This window comes from Chionomys nivalis, chromosome 11 (assembly GCF_950005125.1).
Source record: "Chionomys nivalis chromosome 11, mChiNiv1.1, whole genome shotgun sequence".
Taxonomy (NCBI): domain Eukaryota; kingdom Metazoa; phylum Chordata; class Mammalia; order Rodentia; family Cricetidae; genus Chionomys; species Chionomys nivalis.
In genome coordinates, this window is record NC_080096.1 from 39,639,541 (window position 1) to 39,658,236 (window position 18,696).

The following is an 18,696-nucleotide window of genomic DNA, read 5'->3' on the forward strand; positions in this document are numbered from 1 at the left end:
AATGTGTGTGTGTAATACACCTATCAGTGCTATAAGTACTTTAAAGTTAGATGATGCCCTGTGACTATTTCAAACATCCTCAGGGTTATAGATCCCTCCCTCTCCGTCTGTATTGTCTCCTTCCCCTCCATTTTGAACCCCTACTCCTAACCAGTTCTTCCGTTTCCCACCGAATATCGCCTGCGTCCTTCTCGTCCCCTCTCAAGAGTTCAGCTTATCTTCCTCATTGCTTTTCAAAATGTTCCCATCTCAAAAGAATTAAGTGAGTCAACTTTTTTTTTTCTTTTTTGAGACAAAATCTCACTAAGTAGTCCTGGAACTCAATATGCCGAACACGCTGGCCTTAACTCACAGAGGTCCGCCTGCCTCTGCCTCTGCTGGGATTAGAGGAGTGTGCCTCCACACACACACCAGCCGGATGCAGTGTTTTCGATTTCAGCAAGCCAGGAAACAATGGGTTGAAGAAAGTGTGCGAGCATTCCATGATTTTGTGAACTCGAGTCTTTTTTTAAATGCTAGATCGCTTAGCGTGGGAACTAGCTGCGAATCTTGGGCTCGAAGTTCCTGAGGCGAGGGTGGCTTTAGCGGGAAGTCCCGACTAGCCGCTGCGTGGGGCGAGTGGGCGGAGACTTCGCTCTAACGCGGCCCGGGACGCTCTGTGCTCGACTCGCCAGGTCTGGCTCAGTGCGCGGAGCTCTGCTGGCAGCTGAGAGGCGAAGCCGGAAAGAGACAGGTTCCTGGGGCAAAGGTGGCTCTGCAGCACAATTTAGGCCTCGGAGGAGCTGTGGTGGTTACACTCTACAGGATGGGTTTTCCTGGAGCTGTCAGGTAAGCGGCATTCCAAGTTTTGTTACTTTTGTTCTTCTGATTATTCGCAATAAGTGACGCTTGCATTTTTTTTTAAATTCACAGTTTGATTGAACATTTAAGGGAAAGTATGGCATTACTGCTTTAACCTGACTTTAAAAGTTAAGACTTCTTTTTAAGCTCAGTCAACCCTAGGAAAGTTTTGTTCAGGAGGAAGAGCGAAGCTAGGAATGCTGACCCACAAGTCAGCAGAACCCAGGCAAGTCACCTTTTGGTTTCATTTCCCACGATCGATGCTCTCCTTTCTCTCGGGTTCTGAAGTGGGTTGGGAGAAAACAACCAAATACTTGTGCCATTGGACCCTTGCAGACACGTTCATGGCTGCTCGAATTCCTCCTGTTCTCGCATTCTTCCTCTCTTGGAAGTGCCTGCTGCTTCAGGTGCCTCTCTCCCAGCTCTCTCGGATCCCTCAGCTGCCTTGCAGCCTCTGGGGTTCTTCTTCTCCGAGGCCTAGCTTTGCGCTGTGTTTGAGTTCCACCCACCTTCTGTACTATTCCAGATTATGTATATCCTCTTCAGAATCTTCTAGCTTTCCTGTCATTGGCTCCTTGCCTCCATTCCCAAACACCAGCGAATCTTCCCTAGTCCACAAACTCATTTTTCTTTTCTTCTTGCTTTAATTATTCCTTTTCATGAAGAGCCTTTTTTTTTTTTTTTTTTTCTTGGTTTGTTTCATGGAGACGGTTTCTCTGCATAGTCCCGGCTGTCCTGGAACCATATTGCCAGGCTGGCCTCGAACTCAGAGATCTGCCTGCCTCTACTGTCCACTACTGGCCGTGATGAGCCTCTTATAATGATCCACCTTTGCTTTTGTGTGTGCTGGGATTCCTCAGGGTCTGGAATGAGGTCAGATCAGATTGTGTTCTGAGCCGAATGAATGAACTGATTACCGTTGACCATATTTTCCATTCTTAAAAGTCTTTAACCACACTGTAACTTTTTAACACTGACGGGCTCTTTTTCTCTTGAAATTCTTGGTAATTACTTAATGATTTATTCACACGTTTTGTTCTACAAAGGATGGGGCATGCTTACAGACTCCATTATGTCTTCACTTTTACAGACTTTGGGGTGTTTTCCTCTCCATGGTCTCACTCTTCTTTCTCCACTCAGAACTTTATTTTTGTTTCGGACATTACGACCTAGCTCGAAGACTAGCTCCTTTCTAATGTCCACAGCCTTTTGTGGTCCTTAGGTCCTATTCCAGTTTTGGTCTCTTGTTGAGGTTTAATTAAAATTATGGCTTTTCCTGCCCCATGGGGTCAGTCTCATATGACTACATGCTTTTGAATCAAATAAAGGGATTGAATCTTGTTCTTTCTAAATCTGACTCATTCATTCTGTGCTGATAACCTTGGAGTACCACCCAGTTAACTCTTGTAGTTGAAATCCCTTAGTAAAAGTCAAGCTGTGAAAAACCAATACAAATGTATAATTGGTGTAGACACTTTGTTTCCTTCAGAGTAAAATTAGGAAGATTTTTATTTATTTATTTATTTGGTGTTTTGAGACAAGGTTTTGCTGTAGCTATCAAGCCTGTCATGGAACTAGCTCTTCTAGACCAGGCTGGCCTCGAACTCACAAAGATCCACCCGCCTCTGCTTCCTGAGTATTGCACCACCTGTGTGCAACTCTTTAGTTATTTATGTGCCCTTGCTCAACCTTCCTTGTGACCTCTGCCTCTGTGTAGTTTGCCCTTTATGAATGTCAGTAAGTCCATAGAAAAGGCACACAGCGGGGGTGCTCCTTTAATCTTAGTGCCCATTGATGATTTTCTGACTTCTCCTTCTGATTTACTGACGGATATTCTGCTTTAAGAAAGAACTTTCCCTCCTCTCCTATTTTTAAATGCATTCATATACACTGTGTGAAGTCACGAGTCTGTATTTTATCCAAGAGGTCGTATTCCTTCAGTGTCAGTTATTTTGGTGCTCAGAATGCCCCTGGTCTGGCCAGTGGGAACCCCCTCAAGGTGACACTTGTGCCCCATGATTCTCTGTAGCACATTCTTTCCCCTTGTTCTGGCTCAAGATAGTCCAATCTCCTCTGGTATTTTCTTTTTAATTTTTCTTTTCCAAGGCAGGGTTTCTCTGTGTAGCCTTGGCTGTCCTGGATCTCACTCTGTAGAGTAGGCTGACCTTGAAGTCGGAGATCCTCCTTCCTCTGCCTCCCAAATGCTAGGATTAAAGGCATGTGCCACCATCACCCTGCTCTTTTTAAAATTTTTAATGTTTATTTGTGTGTGTGTGTTTGGGCATGCGTGTGAAAGCGAGTAAAGGTACCAGATTCTCTGGAGCTAGAATTGTAGGTGATTGTGAGCTGCCTGATGCGGGTCCATCTCCCCAGACCCTTTTCATTGCCCATGATGCAATAACACCAGGCATTTCTCCAAGGACTCTTGGTTTCCTTCAGTGGAGAGTGATGTCGAGACGCCATCTATGGCTGCTGTCTGGGTGCTCCTTCTTGCCCCTCCAAGGCCCTCTCAGGAGACGTGGTGGACACATGCATACATTAGTTTATCTAGTTTTTAAATAGAAATTTAGGGGCGATGTGAGTAATTTTATGTGTTTCTATACTCATGTAACCACCAGTTTTTAGCAGTTAGAATAGGAATGTAGGGTGTTAAAGAGATGGCTCAGTAGTTAAGAGCCCTGGCTGCTCTTCTAGAGGACCTGGGTTCAATTCCCAGCACCCACATGGCAGCTCACACCTGTCTGTAACTCCAGTTCCAGGGGATGTGACACCCTCACACAGATATACATACAGGCAAAACACCAGTGAACATAAAATAAAATTACAAAAAAAGAATAGGAATTTAGACAACTAGTTAAATATCCTCTGTTGACGGCATCATTTTAGTTGTGTGTGTGTGTGGTTTGTGTTGTTGTTGTTTTCCAGACAAAGAGGGAGAGGTGACCTGAAAGAGTGCCTTAACCTTTTTGTAATACTACCTGTGTTGTGCCTGTTAACCTTTCTGTTACTTAGAAAATATTGGAAGTATCTGCTTCAGAGTTGAGAAACCTTCCAGAGTGTGCGTGTCACACACTTAGGTGTGGGTGAACCGTGCGTTTGTGCGTCTATTCCCCGGCACACTTGCCTTTCTCCTTCCCTGTGCCTCTGGTTCACGCCCTGCTTCAGTGGTTGAAATGGTCCTTATTTATTGAATTCGAGGGATCACTCGGGAGTTTGTAAAAAACACACTTGGCTTTTTAGTACAAGATGGGAACTCTCCCCTTGTCACAGCCCACAGCCTGGTCAGGGAGGATTGCCTTTGCCACCATCTCCTGGAGCGCATTGTTCTAACTCCCAGCTCTTGAGGCTGTACGTCTGTTATGTCACGTGGGCTCCTCTGCCAGCTCTGAGGCCACAGGGACTTGCTGGTTGTTCGTGAACTTCTCTCCCTGGGCTGTCGTGCATTCTGTAGTCAGAACAAACGATGACCCATTACCTGTTGTCTTTCAGACTGAGTGACTGAATTGGAGGACTTCTGTATTCATTCAAATACTAAGATAACCGTAACCCTTTCCAGACATGATTCTAAACTGCTCATCGGACACACTTTCCATGCTGCACAGCTCACCGCTTAAAGTCCGTTCAGTGATTTCCAGATTATCCTTCCCGTGATCGGTTCTAGAAGGTTTCATCACCCCCGAATGGGCGAACACATACCCCAGATGCTTTCACTTCCAGTCTGTCTCATCTGCGGTCAGCTCCTCACCCACTCCTTGTCTCTGGATTTGCCTGCTGTGCGTATTCCATATAAAGGGGGTCATGTGGTGTTACTCTTTCATAACTGGCTTCTTTGATGTAGTGTTTTCAAGGCGCTGTATTGCTGGTGAAGGCTGACTGGCATCCCATTTGTATGAAAGCCCCTCCTGGCTCGTGTCATTACTGGTCTTTTTTTCTTTTAGCAGTCCTCGTGCATGTGATGGGAAAGCTCACAGTTTTGGCTTGCATCTCCTCAGTAACTAGCCATTTTCTGAGCCTCATTTCCTGGGCTGCTTATCCACCATCCGTGTATCATAGTTGGAGAACTGTCCGTTAGGGTTATTGCTATTTGTATTAACCTTTTCTTTCTGGCTGTGCTGGGTTTTAAACCCAGGGTATTGTGTATGCTAGGAAAGGGCTTCATCACTGAGTGATGCTTCCGCAGCCGCATTTCTCTGTATAAAACCCCACATGGTAGGTAGTACCAAACTCACCGCAGATGAATTGGAGAGCAGAGGTAAGACAGCTTAGCTAAAGAACACTTCAGATTAAGTAAGGCCTTAGCCACCATCACAGAGTGAAGTTCCTGTTTCATTTCCTTCTCACTCACAATCTTGTGACATTGTTGATACTGAGCCTGTGACGGCTCTCACAGTAAAACGTCCTGTGTGTCTAACGGAAAACCAAACACACACTAGGATATTCTTTAAGTTAATCTTTCTTTTTTAAAAACTTATTTATTTATTATGAATACAGTGTTCTGCCTGTATCTATGCCTGCATTCCAGAAGAGGGCACCAGATCTCATTATGGATGGCTACTAGGAATTGAACTCAGATCCTCTGGAAGAGCAGCCAGTGTTCTTACCCCCTGAGCCATCTCTCCAGCTCCTAATTTTTAAGCCCCTTCCAACATTATTTACTGCTAGACTTATCCCAGTAAACTCGTATTTACAAAATTAAAATAAAAACCAATCGTAGTTTAGTTTCTACTAAAATTTTGTATTGAAAGAAGTTATGAGACTCTAGGCTCAATGGTATGCATACACCTGTATTCCCCATCTTGGCAGGCTGAGGGGAAGTTCACTTAAGCTAGCCTGGGCAGCACAGCAAGAGCAAGCAAAGTAAACAAGAAAACGAAAAGAAACCAGGAGGAATGTCTGTGTGGGGGATAGCTGAGTTTAAGTTATTACTTGATTTCTTTTAAACAGGGCAGGTATAAAAGTGACTTGTAAGGAAGGATGTTCAGAAAATCTTGACAGTATCTTGTGTTAACTTTTTCTCTAATCTAATGGAAGGATGGTTAACCAATGATGAGCTTTTTCAAACACGAGAGACCTTGACCTTTGGAAATATGTCTGTATGTGCCACATAGTCAAGATACTTTGTACACTTTTGATCTGCCAGGATCAGTTGTTCTACCAGATAGAATCAAGAAGTGTTTAGCTTGGAAAAGGGCACATTGGTGATTAAAGGTTAAAAAACAGACTTGTTTATTTAAGACAGGGTTTCACTATGTAGCTCTGGCTGGCGTGGGGCTTGCTGTGGCCCAGGGTGGCCTTGAATTCACAGAAACTTATCTGCCTCTCTGAAGTGTTGGGGGATTAAAGGCGTGTGTCACCACGTGAGGCAACTTGTTTCTTAAGACTCATTTACTGATTTTACGTGTATGTCTGTTTTGTCTGAATATATGTTTGTGAACCACATTCATGCATTGCCGGTAGAGTGCAGTGGAGCCCGTGGAACTGGAGTTACAGGCGGTTGTAAGCCGCAGTCCAGGCCACCATCACTTATGCCCGACCACTGCAGCAGCCTCCGACCGGCTCTCTTCACCTGTTTTCATGTCCCCTCTCTCAATCATTCTGCACACTGTTGGCAGGACTGTCAGGACACACCCTTCTGCTTTACTGCTGCTCTCCCTGTGGCTTCCCAGATTCCTAGCTTTGTGCTGCTCGTGTCTTCTGTCCAGCTCTCCACCTTCAGGCCGTGTCATTTTCTCCCTGCTTGCTGTGTTGGTCACTCTGATTTTACTTTTTTCCTTTCATCCCCAGCTTTCTGCCCTTGAGATCATGGCAGCTTAGTCTTCAGACCTTACCTCTCAGATCATTCCTTGAGCACTATTGCCTTGCATGTTGCAGGCAATCGCTGGATGTTGCTTATGTGTTTAATGGCTGTTTTGTTTCCTTCCTTCCTCGTTTGCTTTCTTTTTCTTTCAACAGGGTCTTACTATGTATTCCTGGAATCCCCTATGTAGACCAGGCTGGCCAGAGATCTGCCTGCTCCTGTCTCCCAAATGCTGGGATTAGAGGCATGCACCGCTATGCCCAGCTAATTCTTTTTTCTGAGACAGTATCTTACTAGGTAGCCCAGGTTAGCTTGAAACTCACTATGTAGCCAAGGTTGGCCTTGAACTCAATCCTCCAGACTCTGTCTACTAAATACTGGGATTATAGGCTCTGCCACCATTCCAATTTAAATGGTCATGAAATGACTGAAAGAGGATGGGAGTGTAGCTCATTGGGAAAGTCGTGCTTAGCATGTACTAGGTCCTGGGTTCAATTCCCACAGAGAGAGATAGAAGATAGAAGATAGAAGATAGATAGATAGATAGATAGATAGATAGATAGATAGATAGATAGATAGATGATAGATTGATAGATAGATGAAAGATAGAGGATAGATAGACAGATGATAAGGGGAGAGAGAAAGGGAGGAAGGAGTGATGATGGAGCAGCTGTGCCTCCCTCCTGTGACTTCCTGGCTCCCCTGCCTTCACCAGTCTGTGCTGGTCTCTCAGGAATTTCCTAACAGCTGACAGCTGAACATTGACTGCTACCTCCGACCTAACAGCATTCACGGCTATTACTGTTTTCCACAGGCTGCACACTGCTAGGCGCTTCTCGGGCTCTTGTTTTAATTCTGCAAAGTCACTGGTACTCTTTTTCCTCCCTCCCATTGTGCAGTGGGATGAAGTCCGTCCTTTGCTCAGAGTCCAACTGCCTGTGGATGCAATAGGCCCTTAAGAGCTTTAAGAGCTGTGTTGCTAATGCACATCAGGCCGTTATCAGTGATTATCTCCTACGTGTCAGCAATGTCATTATCTCCTATCACAGGTCAAAGGGAATCTCGACCAGCCTGGCCTGTGTCCCACTGCCTCGTCCACTTCCTTGTAATTTGGTTCTGATTGCCATCATCTCTGATCGGATGATTGCAATAGACTCTTAGTTGATCTCCCTGTCTCCTGATTTGTCCCTTTAAGGTTCACTTTCTAGCTGAGAGCTAGATTTTTTTTCAAGATATAAACTAAAGCATGCTCTAGTGTTTTGATTATACTTAAAACTGAAACTTGGGGGTTGTTTGTTTTTTGTTTTTGTGATGAGGGTCCTCAAGCATGGTAAGTGCATGTTCTACCACTGAGCTACACGCCAGTCCTTAAAACTGAAATGTAACAGGCTGGGGGCTGTAGCTGTGGCCCCTCTCTCTCCTCTGCTGTAGCCGTGGCCCCTCTCTCTCCTCTGCTGTAGCTGTGGCCTCTCTCTCTCCTCTGCTGTAGCCATGGCCCCTCTCTCTCCTCTGCTGTAGCCATGGCCCCTCTCTCTCCTCTGCTGTAGCCATGGGCCCCTCTCTCTCCTCTGCTGTAGCTGTGGCCTCTCTCTCTCCCTTCTGCTGTAGCCATGGCCCCTCTCTCTCCTCTGTTGTAGCCGTGGCCCCTCTCTCTCTCCTCTGCTGTAGCCGTGGCCTCTCTCTCCTCTGCTGTAGCCGTGGCCCCTCTCTCTCCTCTGCTGTAGCCATGGCCCCTCTCTCTCCTCTGTTGTAGCCGTGGCCCCTCTCTCTCTCCTCTGCTGTAGCCATGGCCTCTCTCTCCTCTGCTGTAGCCATGGCCTCTCTCTCCTCTGCTGTAGCTGTGGCCTCTCTCTCCTCTGCTGTAGCCGTGGCCTCTCTCTCCTCTGCTGTAGCTGTGGCCTCTCTCTCCTCTGCTGTAGCCGTGGCCTCTCTCTCCTCTGCTGTAGCTGTGCAGCCTTCTATCTCCTTTGGCTTCCTTGTATTTCCTTCTTCACTTTTATACCTAAGTTCCTTCGGGCTTACATTGGCTTCCCCGCCAAAACTCTTTGTAGGACTGGTTCATTTAGCAGTTGAAGATGTAATATAAAATATCACTTCCCTAGAGGGGCTCTCGGTGACCACTATCCACAGTAGCATGCCTGATGTCCCTCTCTCTAGCCATTCAGCTGCTCTGCTTTCAACAGGTAACTGTAGCTTTGTGTGCTTGTCTGTTTTGTCCAAGGTCTCTCTGGCATGTAAGTTTCATGAGGGTAGCTTCTCTTCACCTAGTGAGAACTCAGTATTTATTGTGGGATGGGAGTTGGGTAATTGTTTTATATACTTACTAAAGATTTTCTTTAGGTCAGATTTGCAACATCTCTTCTTGGGCCTTTTGAAAGTTACTGTTACGTAGATGTTAAAACCCAGGTCCCTCTGTGAGTCCCAGAGCTGACACTGATTCCTTCTGCAGCTCCCGAGCACACCAGATCGAGGCTGTGCCCACCAGCTCTGCGGTTGATGGGTTCAAGGCGAATCTTGTCTTTAAGGAGATCGAGAAGAAGCTCGAAGAGGTGAGAGACCAGAGCTGGGGCTGGGAGGCGCACGGTTTCACCTGATGCTGATGGTCACGTGCTGAAATAGTCTCTGTTTCAGAATCCTGAGTGTCTCATAAGCCTTCTTGGTATTTTTAGTAAGACTGCGTTTTGAAAATGTATGCATCTCCAGATCTGTTTTCTTTTTTGAGGCAGGGTTTCTCTTTGTAGCCTGGCTGTCCTAGAACTCGCTTTGTAGACCAGGCTGGCCTCTAACTCACAGAGATCCACCTACCTCTAACTCCCAAGTGCTGGATTAAAGGTTTGTGCTACCACTGCCCAGCACACATCTCCAGATTTGATTGTAAAGACTGTAAATAATGTTTAAAATCATTTTCATTTCCATCTTCTTTGTCAGGAAGATATTCAGTAGTTGTGGGTATAGTTCAGATGTAAGAAGCCTCATTTTGATATAACCTTTTTTTTTTTTTATTTGTCTTTTTGAGACATACTGCTTGCTGGCCACAAACACAGCAGTCCTTCTGCCTCAGCTCTTAAGTACTGGGTTTGATAGGGTAGACATCATATTCAGCTTTATAATTTCCTTCCGAATTAAAGAGATTTTATATAAAATCATTTCAAATGATATTGGAAATGAATATTTAAGTCTACATGACATCAGAATTCTTTATTTCTATTTCTTTTTATTATCATGTACATATTAGGTTCCATAATGGCATTTTCAAACATTATTTGTTTGTGTTGTTTCTCTTGTCCTCATCCACCTTTCTTTCCTCAGAATTATTTTTAAAATGAAATTATTTATTGGCTTTTTCCCTCCTTGAAATGTGCCTCATATAGTTCATGCTGGCTTCTAACTGGCTAAGGATGACCTCCTCTCCTGCTTTCATAGCCTGGGCTAGGGTCGCAGGTGTGCACCACCTCCATAGCCTGTGCTAGGGTCACAGGTGTGCACCACCTCCATAGCCTGGGCTAGGGTCATAGGTGTGTACCACCTCCATAGTCTGTGCTAGGGTCACAGGTGTGCACCACCTCCATAGCCTGTTCTAGGGTCACAGGTGTGCACCACCTCCATAGCCTGTTCTAGGGTCACAGGTGTGCACCACCTCCGTAGCCTGTTCTAGGGTCACAGGTGTGCACCACCTCCATAGCCTGTTCTAGGGTCACAGGTGTGCACCACCTCCGTAGCCTGTTCTAGGGTCACAGGTGTGCACCACCTCCATAGCCTGTGCTAGGGTCACAGGTGTGCACCACCTCCATAGCCTGTGCTAGGGTCACAGGTGTGCTCCATCTTACACAGCTTTAGTTTGCAGTTTTCAAAGTCTTTTTGTAGTTGCTACCCTCTTCTTGCAAGAAAGAATTCTAATTTTAAAAAATTCATATTATACAGGAACACATAAAAAAAGAATTTTTTTTTTTTTAGTTAGCTGCAGAGATGGCTCAGTGGTTAAGAGCACTGTCTGCTCTTGCAAAGGACCAAAGTTCCCAGCACCCACATAGTGACTGGAAACTGGAGTGGGTGGCTCCAGTTCCTGGGGATGTAGCACCCTCTTCTGGTCTCTGCAGGAACCAGGCATGTGTGCAGTGTACCTACATAAATGCAGCCAGAACATTTACACATATTAGAATCTGACACCCTCACTCAGACATATATGCAGGCAAAACACCAGTGCATATCAAAGAAATAAATAACTTAAAAATCTATATCTAAATTAACAATGTTATTGAAAATAATATTTTTAATGAAAAGGAAAATGTCAAAATTTTCCAATTTAGAGCTGCCATGTGGTGCTCGGAATTGAACCCAAGTCTTCTATAAGAACAAGTTGGTTTTTTTTTTTAAGATTTATTTATTTATGTATGTATATGAGTATTTTGTTTGCATATATAGCTGTACTCCAGAAGAGGGCATCGAATCCCGTAGGATTACAGTTACAGATGGTTGTGAGCTACCATGTGGGTGCTGGAAGTTGAACCCAAGACCTCTGGAAGAACAGCTAATGCTCTTAACAGCTGAGCCATCTCTCAGCCCCCCGTAATTAGTTCTCGATAGATAAAAGTCATACAAAGGCAATCAAAAAGAGGTACTCTTAGGCAAGATTAGATATTTATTTCATTGTTTGAAATGTAGAAGTCTTTTGGGATCTCGCTATTGATTTTAGATTTTTAGACCAAACCAGACATAGTCACCATTCAGGTCACACCTGAGAAAGTGATTAAAATGGCTGAGCTAAACAAAAGGAGCCAAGGCCTTTGGGCTGGCGTTTCATTCCTGGCAGAGCCACAGAGGGGAAGATGAGCACAGTTTATATGTCCCTTACTGTAGGGCAGAGGACTTCTTATCACCCGGCTGCGCTGTGGCTAGTGTGCCTTTCCCTAGAGCCTTTCAGGGCTGGAGCGCACGGTGGATGACATGGCCCTGCAACAGGAGCTGCAGGACCATCAGGCTGCCGTCTAGGCGGATGACCTCATTCTGTTTTCACCGTAGTATGCTTTGTGGCCCTGCGTATAGGTCCTTAGCATGCTTTTCAGCGCGTTGTACATGTTTGCACATATGTGCCATGGTTATTTAATTGGCTTCTATGATGACTATCAGATGATATTCAGTTTTGCAAGTGCAGCATTGCTGTTATAAATTTCCTCCTGTACTTCAAGCACTAAGTAGTTTAAATAATTAAGGACAAAATTGGGTACTTAAATGTGTGCATTTTATGTTATTGTCTAGCTTGCCAGATTCCCACCAAAAAGAGAATAATAATTTGCAGGTTTACTTACAATTCGAGAGAATAACTGCTTTTTTCTCTCCACCTTCTCCAATACTATATTGGCTTATTATATAAAACTCTTGCCATCCGAGTCAGAAGATAGCTCCCTACTGTGTTCGGAATGCCTTTCATTGCTAAGTGTCCACTGTAAAGTGAGGAACTCCATGAGGACTTAGTTCAGAGGTCAAATAGGAGATTGGGTTAGCGATTACCGAGGTTGGCCATGGACCCATCATGGAGGACTTCCCTGCTGGAGTTAACAAAGAGGTGCTGTTTCAGTTTCACGCTGTGCTTTTAGCGGTGCAAGCTTATGCCTCTTGCTTTCATTTTGATTCCGTACCCCTTCATAACCTTATCCCTCGTCTGCTTTTGCCTTCCCACGATTGTCAGTTTGCAGGGCTGGAAAGTGAAAGTCTGGACTCTTTGTCAGTTAATGCATTTTCTGCCTTGGTGGAGGCAACCTCGCACGAGGTTTCATTTCCGTCTTTGTCTTTCTTAGCAGTGTTGCACTGGTGTTCTTTGAGTTCAGGCCTCATGGTTTTGTCCTATTGTGTTTACAGCAGCACCTACGCCCCGACCTTTGTGCCACGCAGCAGTGCTTTTCCTCCCATAAGAGGCACTTAGGACTTCTTGGAAATAATGATCTCCAGTTTTGCAACTGCATTTTTTTTCTCTTTTAACTCTCTTACCCACTTTCACTCCCATTTCAAATGAAAGTGTTCTGTGGACTAAAGAGTATGGGTGTGTAAGAGAGCCAGCACGAGTTAGCACCCACCTGTTTTAAGTGGTGGGGTAAATGAGACTGCAGGGATTTCTCGGGCAGTTGGAGGGTAGAACTTCTAAGCGCTTGCTGGGCTTGCCCCGCTGTATGTAACTCAGTGGTGTCTGCCCTGGCTCACTGGTGAGACACTGTGAGCAGACACATCTGTAAACAGTCATTCACTGATCACTGGCCCCACAGGAAACCTGGCTTGAGTTTAATCTTTAAAACTGAGGGGAGATGAACCTGTGACTACTGAGAAACGTAGGTGCAGACAAAGTACTTTAGAACAGCTTCTTTGCTGTAAGACCCCTGGCTGCCTTCTGGTAGGCTGGAGGGTAATAATAGTGAAATAAGAAAGGGTGATTTTCTCTATAAGAAAAAGACCAACACCCAGTGGACTGACTAATAAAAGGTAACACTCAGGGTGATGATGCAGAGAAATTTGAACCCCAGATCACCTTACTAGGGTTGGAGTATCAGTGTAACTACTTTAGTAAAAATGGTTAGTTCTTTGAAGAGTCAAGCAGCACCCAATGATCCAGCAATTTCCTTCTAGCTACCTAGCTAAGAGAAAGTAGAGCTTTGTCAACATCAAAACGTTGGGAGAGTGCACATGGGTCCTGGGAGTTTGCTGGCTAGCCAGTCTAGCTAAGACCTTGAACTCTAGGCCCAGTGAGAGACCTTGTCTCAAGAAGGTGGAAGCTGGGTGTAGTGGAGCATACCTTTAACCCCAGCACTTTGGAGGCAGAGGCAGGTGGATCTTCGTGAGTTCGAGGTCAGCCTGGTCTATAGCGTGAGATCCAGAACAGCCAGGGCTACATAAAGGGACCAAAAAAATAGAGAAAAACCAAAAAAGAAAAATAAAAAAAGAAACAAAGTAGAAAAGCAGGTGAGAAAGACATCAGCCTCTGGCATCCACGTGTGCCTGCATGAGTGAACACCCCTTCCCCCATGTGTACACAGCATGTACCACAGACACACATGCACACAACACAACACAAACATAAACAAACAAGATAAGCCACATTCAGTAGAATATTATCTGACCGTAGGAAGGAGAGCAGACTGGTCCTGGCTGATCCAGCATTTACCTTGAGAACATGCTGTGTGAGACAGGCCACTCACAAAAGAACACACCGTATGGTTCTATTTATAGGAAATGTTCAGAATGAGCCAGTTTATAGAAACAAAGTAGGCTTGTGGTTTTTAGAAGCTAGTGTCAAAAAATGGTGACGGACTGCAAATGGGTGTCAGTTTCCGTGAGAAAATGAAGTGTTCTGCAATAGTGATGTGGGGTGGCACATTGTATGTTCGTCACTCTCCCCATCTCTGTGGCCGCATTCTTGACACCGCAGTAGAAGGAGAGAAGGATTTGTTTTGGCTCATGGTTTAAGAAGGGCACAGTCTGAACATGATGGGAAGGCCTGGTGGCAGGAGTGTGAGTCATATCGCATCTGCAGCCAAGAGCAGATGCTAGCAGAGAAAGAAGTGCTGGCCTTCAGCCTGCTTCTCTTTTTATTTGGTCTTGGATCCTAGCACATAGGACGATGCCACGCACATCCAGGGTGAGGCTTCTCTCCTCAGTTAAACCTCTGGAAATGCACTCACAGACTATGAGACGATTCTAATTTCTGTCAGTTGGTAATGAAGATTAACTGTTGTGTGCATCTTATAATGTACTAAAGAAAAGTTACCAAACTGTGTAACCTCACAGAGTGAGTCTTGTAGGATCTTAATCATACCTCAGTTGCTGTTACACACACACACACACACACACACACAGAGAGAGAGAGAGAGAGAGAGAGAGAGAGAGAGAGGAGAGAGAGAGAGAGAGAGAGAGAGAGAGAGAGAGAGAGAGAGAGAGAGAGAGAGAGAGAAAACACAAATGTGGGCCGTGGTTCCTGTGATTCTGCACACATAGAAACAGAGGTTAGCGTGTAGTACCAGCTGCTGTAAATCCCTCCAGGGAAATAAGCCTTTGAGTATTTCAGGTGCTCATTACAAGGTCTGAACACAGTGGCCACTTTAATCTCTGTTAAGGGAATGAACAGGGAGGGAGAACCCTTGATATACCAACTACTGCAGGGATGTTTTAATTCTGAAATGAAGAAGAATCTAAAGGAGAACTCAAAAACGAACTAGTTCCAGAATAAGCATAAGAAAATTAGCATATTGTCTATGTATCTGTAATATTTTAGCCATAAAGTATAATGAAAAGTATATTATTATAAAATGCCTAGGAATAAACGCATCTAGAAATGTTGCTGGGTATGGTCACCCTTGTTTATAATCCTAGCACTGCTTAGGGAGGCGGGTGGTGGTGGCACTCATCTTTAATCTCAGCACTTGGGAGGCAAAGGTAGGTGGATCTTTGTGAGTTCAAGGCCAGCCTGGTCTATAGAGCAAGTTCCAGGACAAGCTCCAAAGCTACAGAGAAACCCTGTCTCGAAAAACCAAAAAAAAAAAAAAAAAAAAAGAACTAAAGAAAGAAAGAAAGAAAAGGGCCAGGACATGGTGATACATTCCTTTAATCCCCGAATAGTACATGCTCCCGCCTCTTTTTGATTGGGCTCTCATTATGTAGCCTAGGCTGTCCTAGAACTCAAGCCCCCGGCCCAGGCTGGCCTTGAACCTCCTACCTCAGCAGGATTACATCATACATGCCATCACACCCACTTTCCACCTCCACCCCACTGGATTCAGAGTGACTCTGTATAGCCCTGACTGTTTTGGAACCTGCGTATATAGACCAGGCTGGCCTAGAACTCACAGAGATCCACCTGCCTCCACCTTTTGAGTGACAGAATTCAAGGATAACACTACCACGCCAGCCATCACATCTGTTTTTAAAACTATGTGTGGGGAAAAAAGAATTCATACCAGCTGTGGTTTTTTTTCTTTATATGGTAAAATTAGAAATGACTTGAGTTTTCTTCTTTTTCCTTATTAATATTTGTTAATTTTTCTATAATGAATGTATTTCTTCTCTAAAGAAAAAGATTTCAAAAAATTAATTCTGCTGCTTTGGGCTTCCTTTTTAAAAGTGAATTTATTTTTGCATTGGTTTTGCATATGTCTATGGGTATTTTTGCCTATATGCATGTCTTTGTACTGTGTGCATGCCTGGTGCCCATGGAGGCCAGAAGAGAGTGCTGGATTCCCTGGAGCTGGAGTTACAGATGATTGTGAGCCACTATGTGGTTGCTTGGAATTGAACCTGGGTCATCTGGAAGAACAGCCACCTTTTAACCACTGTCCACCTCTCCACATTCTGGTTTTCTTTTTTTTTATTAGAAATTTTATTTACCGTTAGTGTCTGTGTGCATGATCTGGGAGAGGGGTGTGTGTGCCACGACACAACTGTGGAGGTCGGAGGAGAGGACACCTTTGTGGAGCCTGTTCTCCTCCTGCCTTCATATTGGGCTCTGGGGATTAGACTCTGGTCATCAGCAACACTAAGCCACCTACCCAGCCCCTGCTTTTCTTTAGAGCTGGGCACACGTGCCGCTGTCTCCTCTCATTGTCTGCGCTGCCAGTGGCGCCTGTGTCTCTGTGCCCCTTTATTGGATGGTTTAGTCAGGGTAGAAGACTGCCAGCCTGTGCTCTGACTCCCTCGCTACCCTCATCCTGGTGCCTACAGCAGCGTCAAGGGCCACAAACGTTTAGGAGTGGGGATGAAGTGAGAAACACCGAGGATGGAGAAGAGAAACCTGCCCACCAGAGATCGCTGTGACGTTTTCTGTGTTAGGCGATTGCATTCCCAAGATCCAAAATTAAGAGGCAAATAAGATATTATTTATATAGTTCCTTATACTAAGACAGGAATTGAGCTTTCAAGGAAAATTTTGGTTTCAGAATCACTTTAAGTTTTGATTGTGGGGAACCAAAATTAGGAGTTAAGGAACTGACTTTGGATCAAAGGCTGGCGTGTATACATTTAGACAGGCCAGAAGGAATCTCAAACCGCTGAGGCAAACCAAGGTGTTCTCACCAGAGCACGCTGCCATGCCTTTGACCCCTTCTTACCATCTATAAGCTGTTTCTCAGAGTTGACAGATGGGAGAATTGTTGCCCTACTTTCTTGAGTAAAGAGCCTATGGAAGTCTGGGGATTCCGCCGCCCTGGCTGCTCGCATGTACCTGTTAAAATATTGATTTAAAGCCAGAGGAAGAGACGTAAGGTAACACCCTTTGTTACTTCTGTTTGCAGGAAGGGGAGCAGTTCGTGAAGAAAATCGGTGGTATTTTTGCCTTCAAAGTGAAGGATGGCCCAGGCGGCAAAGAAGCCACCTGGGTGGTGGACGTGAAGAACGGCAGAGGGTCGGTGCTTCCCAACTCAGGTCGGTGCCATAGTGACTTCACTTAGAGCAGTGACGAGTTCACAGGGGCTTTCAGCAGGGGAAATTAGAGTCTGCTTTGGTGTCCCCACAACGGCCTGCGGTAGAGGTTACAAATCCTTGAAAAGATTGCTCTGTCCTTGGGAAGAGATGTAGGTTCAGACCACCTCTGCAAAGTTGGGGGACTCCTAGTCTTCGACTGGACGTAGACACATCTGGCTTGATCACTTCAATTTTGACTTTGGTCTAGTTATTTAAACTCTCTGAGTGTATAAGTAGGGCTTCTATTACTGTGATGAAATGCAGTGACCAAAAGCAACTTGGGGAGGGAAGGGTTTATTTCACTAACAGTTCATATAATAGTTCATCCTCAAAAACAGTGAGAGCAGGAATTCAAGCAGGGCAGGAACCAAGAGGCAGGAGCTGATGCAGAGGCCATGGAGGAGGCCCACTTACTGGCTTGCCCCCCATAGTCGCTCAGTCTGCTTTCTTATAGAACCCAGGACCACCAGCCCAGGGGTGGCCCCACCCACAATGGGCTGGGCCCTCCTCCCTCAATCACTGATTAAGAAAATGTCCCACAGGCTTGCCCGCAGCCTCATCTCTTAGAGCCATTTTCTTTATCAGCTTCCCTCTTTTCAGATGACTAGCCTGTGTCAGGTTGACTTAAATTAGCCAGCGTGCCAGGCTTCAGTTTTCTTACCTATAAATGGCCATAAACATTGCTTGCTTTGGAGGGTATGTGGGACTGGAGAGCCTTCTCTCTTGATTAGCTTGAGGTCACATTGCCCATTGCGTGGTGGATGGTCTCAGGAGAGCCAGCCACGTTCACTAGCTCTCCTTCCTCTCATCCAGATCTTTCTTGAACCCATTCCATCTAGCTTTTGTCCTGATCTCTCCCAGATTTGTTCTTGCTAAGGTCCCCAGTGATTGCCACCATGCTGGATACAGTTGTTAATTCCAGCCTTCATGTCACATGTTCAGGGTTTTTTGTTCTTTGTTTTTTACTGGCTGCTCATTTTGGCCTCTCTTGATAATTTCTCCATCTCCTAAGTTCTACGCATCAGAGTGTTGCAAGGCTTAGTTCTGGTTCATTCACTCCCTGGGGATCTCATGTAGCCTTGTGTTCTGAAAACAAGTGCTGATGACTCCCAGGTTTATGTGTTGAACATGGACCCACACTGAATCCAGAGGTGTCTGTGTAGCTGTCTAGTTGACAGCTGTGCATGGACACCTGTCTTAGGGCATTGTCTGCTGCTATAACAAAATACCACAGACTGGGTAAATTGTAAACAGTAAGTTTAGTTGGCTCCCGTTTTGGAGGCTGGAGCTCCACATGGAGCAGCTGCATCTGGGGAGAGGCTTTCTTACTGTGATCTGCTGCAGTGGAAGGTCACAGGAAGTGGGCTAAACAGGAGGGAAGGGTGGGAGCTGAACTCCGTCCTTGTTTGTCCAGGAGCCTACTCCTGAGGTAATGGACTCTATCTGTTGATGAGGGCAGAGACTTCATAACCCTCAGCCCCTTTAAAAGGCTTTACCACTTAATACTGTTACATTAGACACTAGATTTTAGTGTGTTTTAGAGGGCACATTAAACCATGTCAGCACCTAACAGGTACCTTAAAGGTTTGTGTGTGTGACAGAACTCTGGGCCCCCACTCCCC

At 45.2% G+C, this 18,696-nt stretch overlaps 1 protein-coding gene across 1 annotated transcript in view; it reads left to right on the plus strand.

Annotated features, from left to right (window-relative positions):
- Nucleotides 1-18,696, plus strand: part of Scp2 (sterol carrier protein 2) — a 78,666-nt gene that overhangs the window by 47,044 nt on the left and 12,926 nt on the right. The window contains exons 12-14 of the mRNA XM_057783891.1: nucleotides 675-828; nucleotides 9,087-9,186; nucleotides 16,906-17,035. Of these exons, the coding sequence (XP_057639874.1) occupies nucleotides 675-828; nucleotides 9,087-9,186; nucleotides 16,906-17,035 (384 nt within the window). The remainder of the gene's footprint in view (nucleotides 1-674; nucleotides 829-9,086; nucleotides 9,187-16,905; nucleotides 17,036-18,696) is intronic.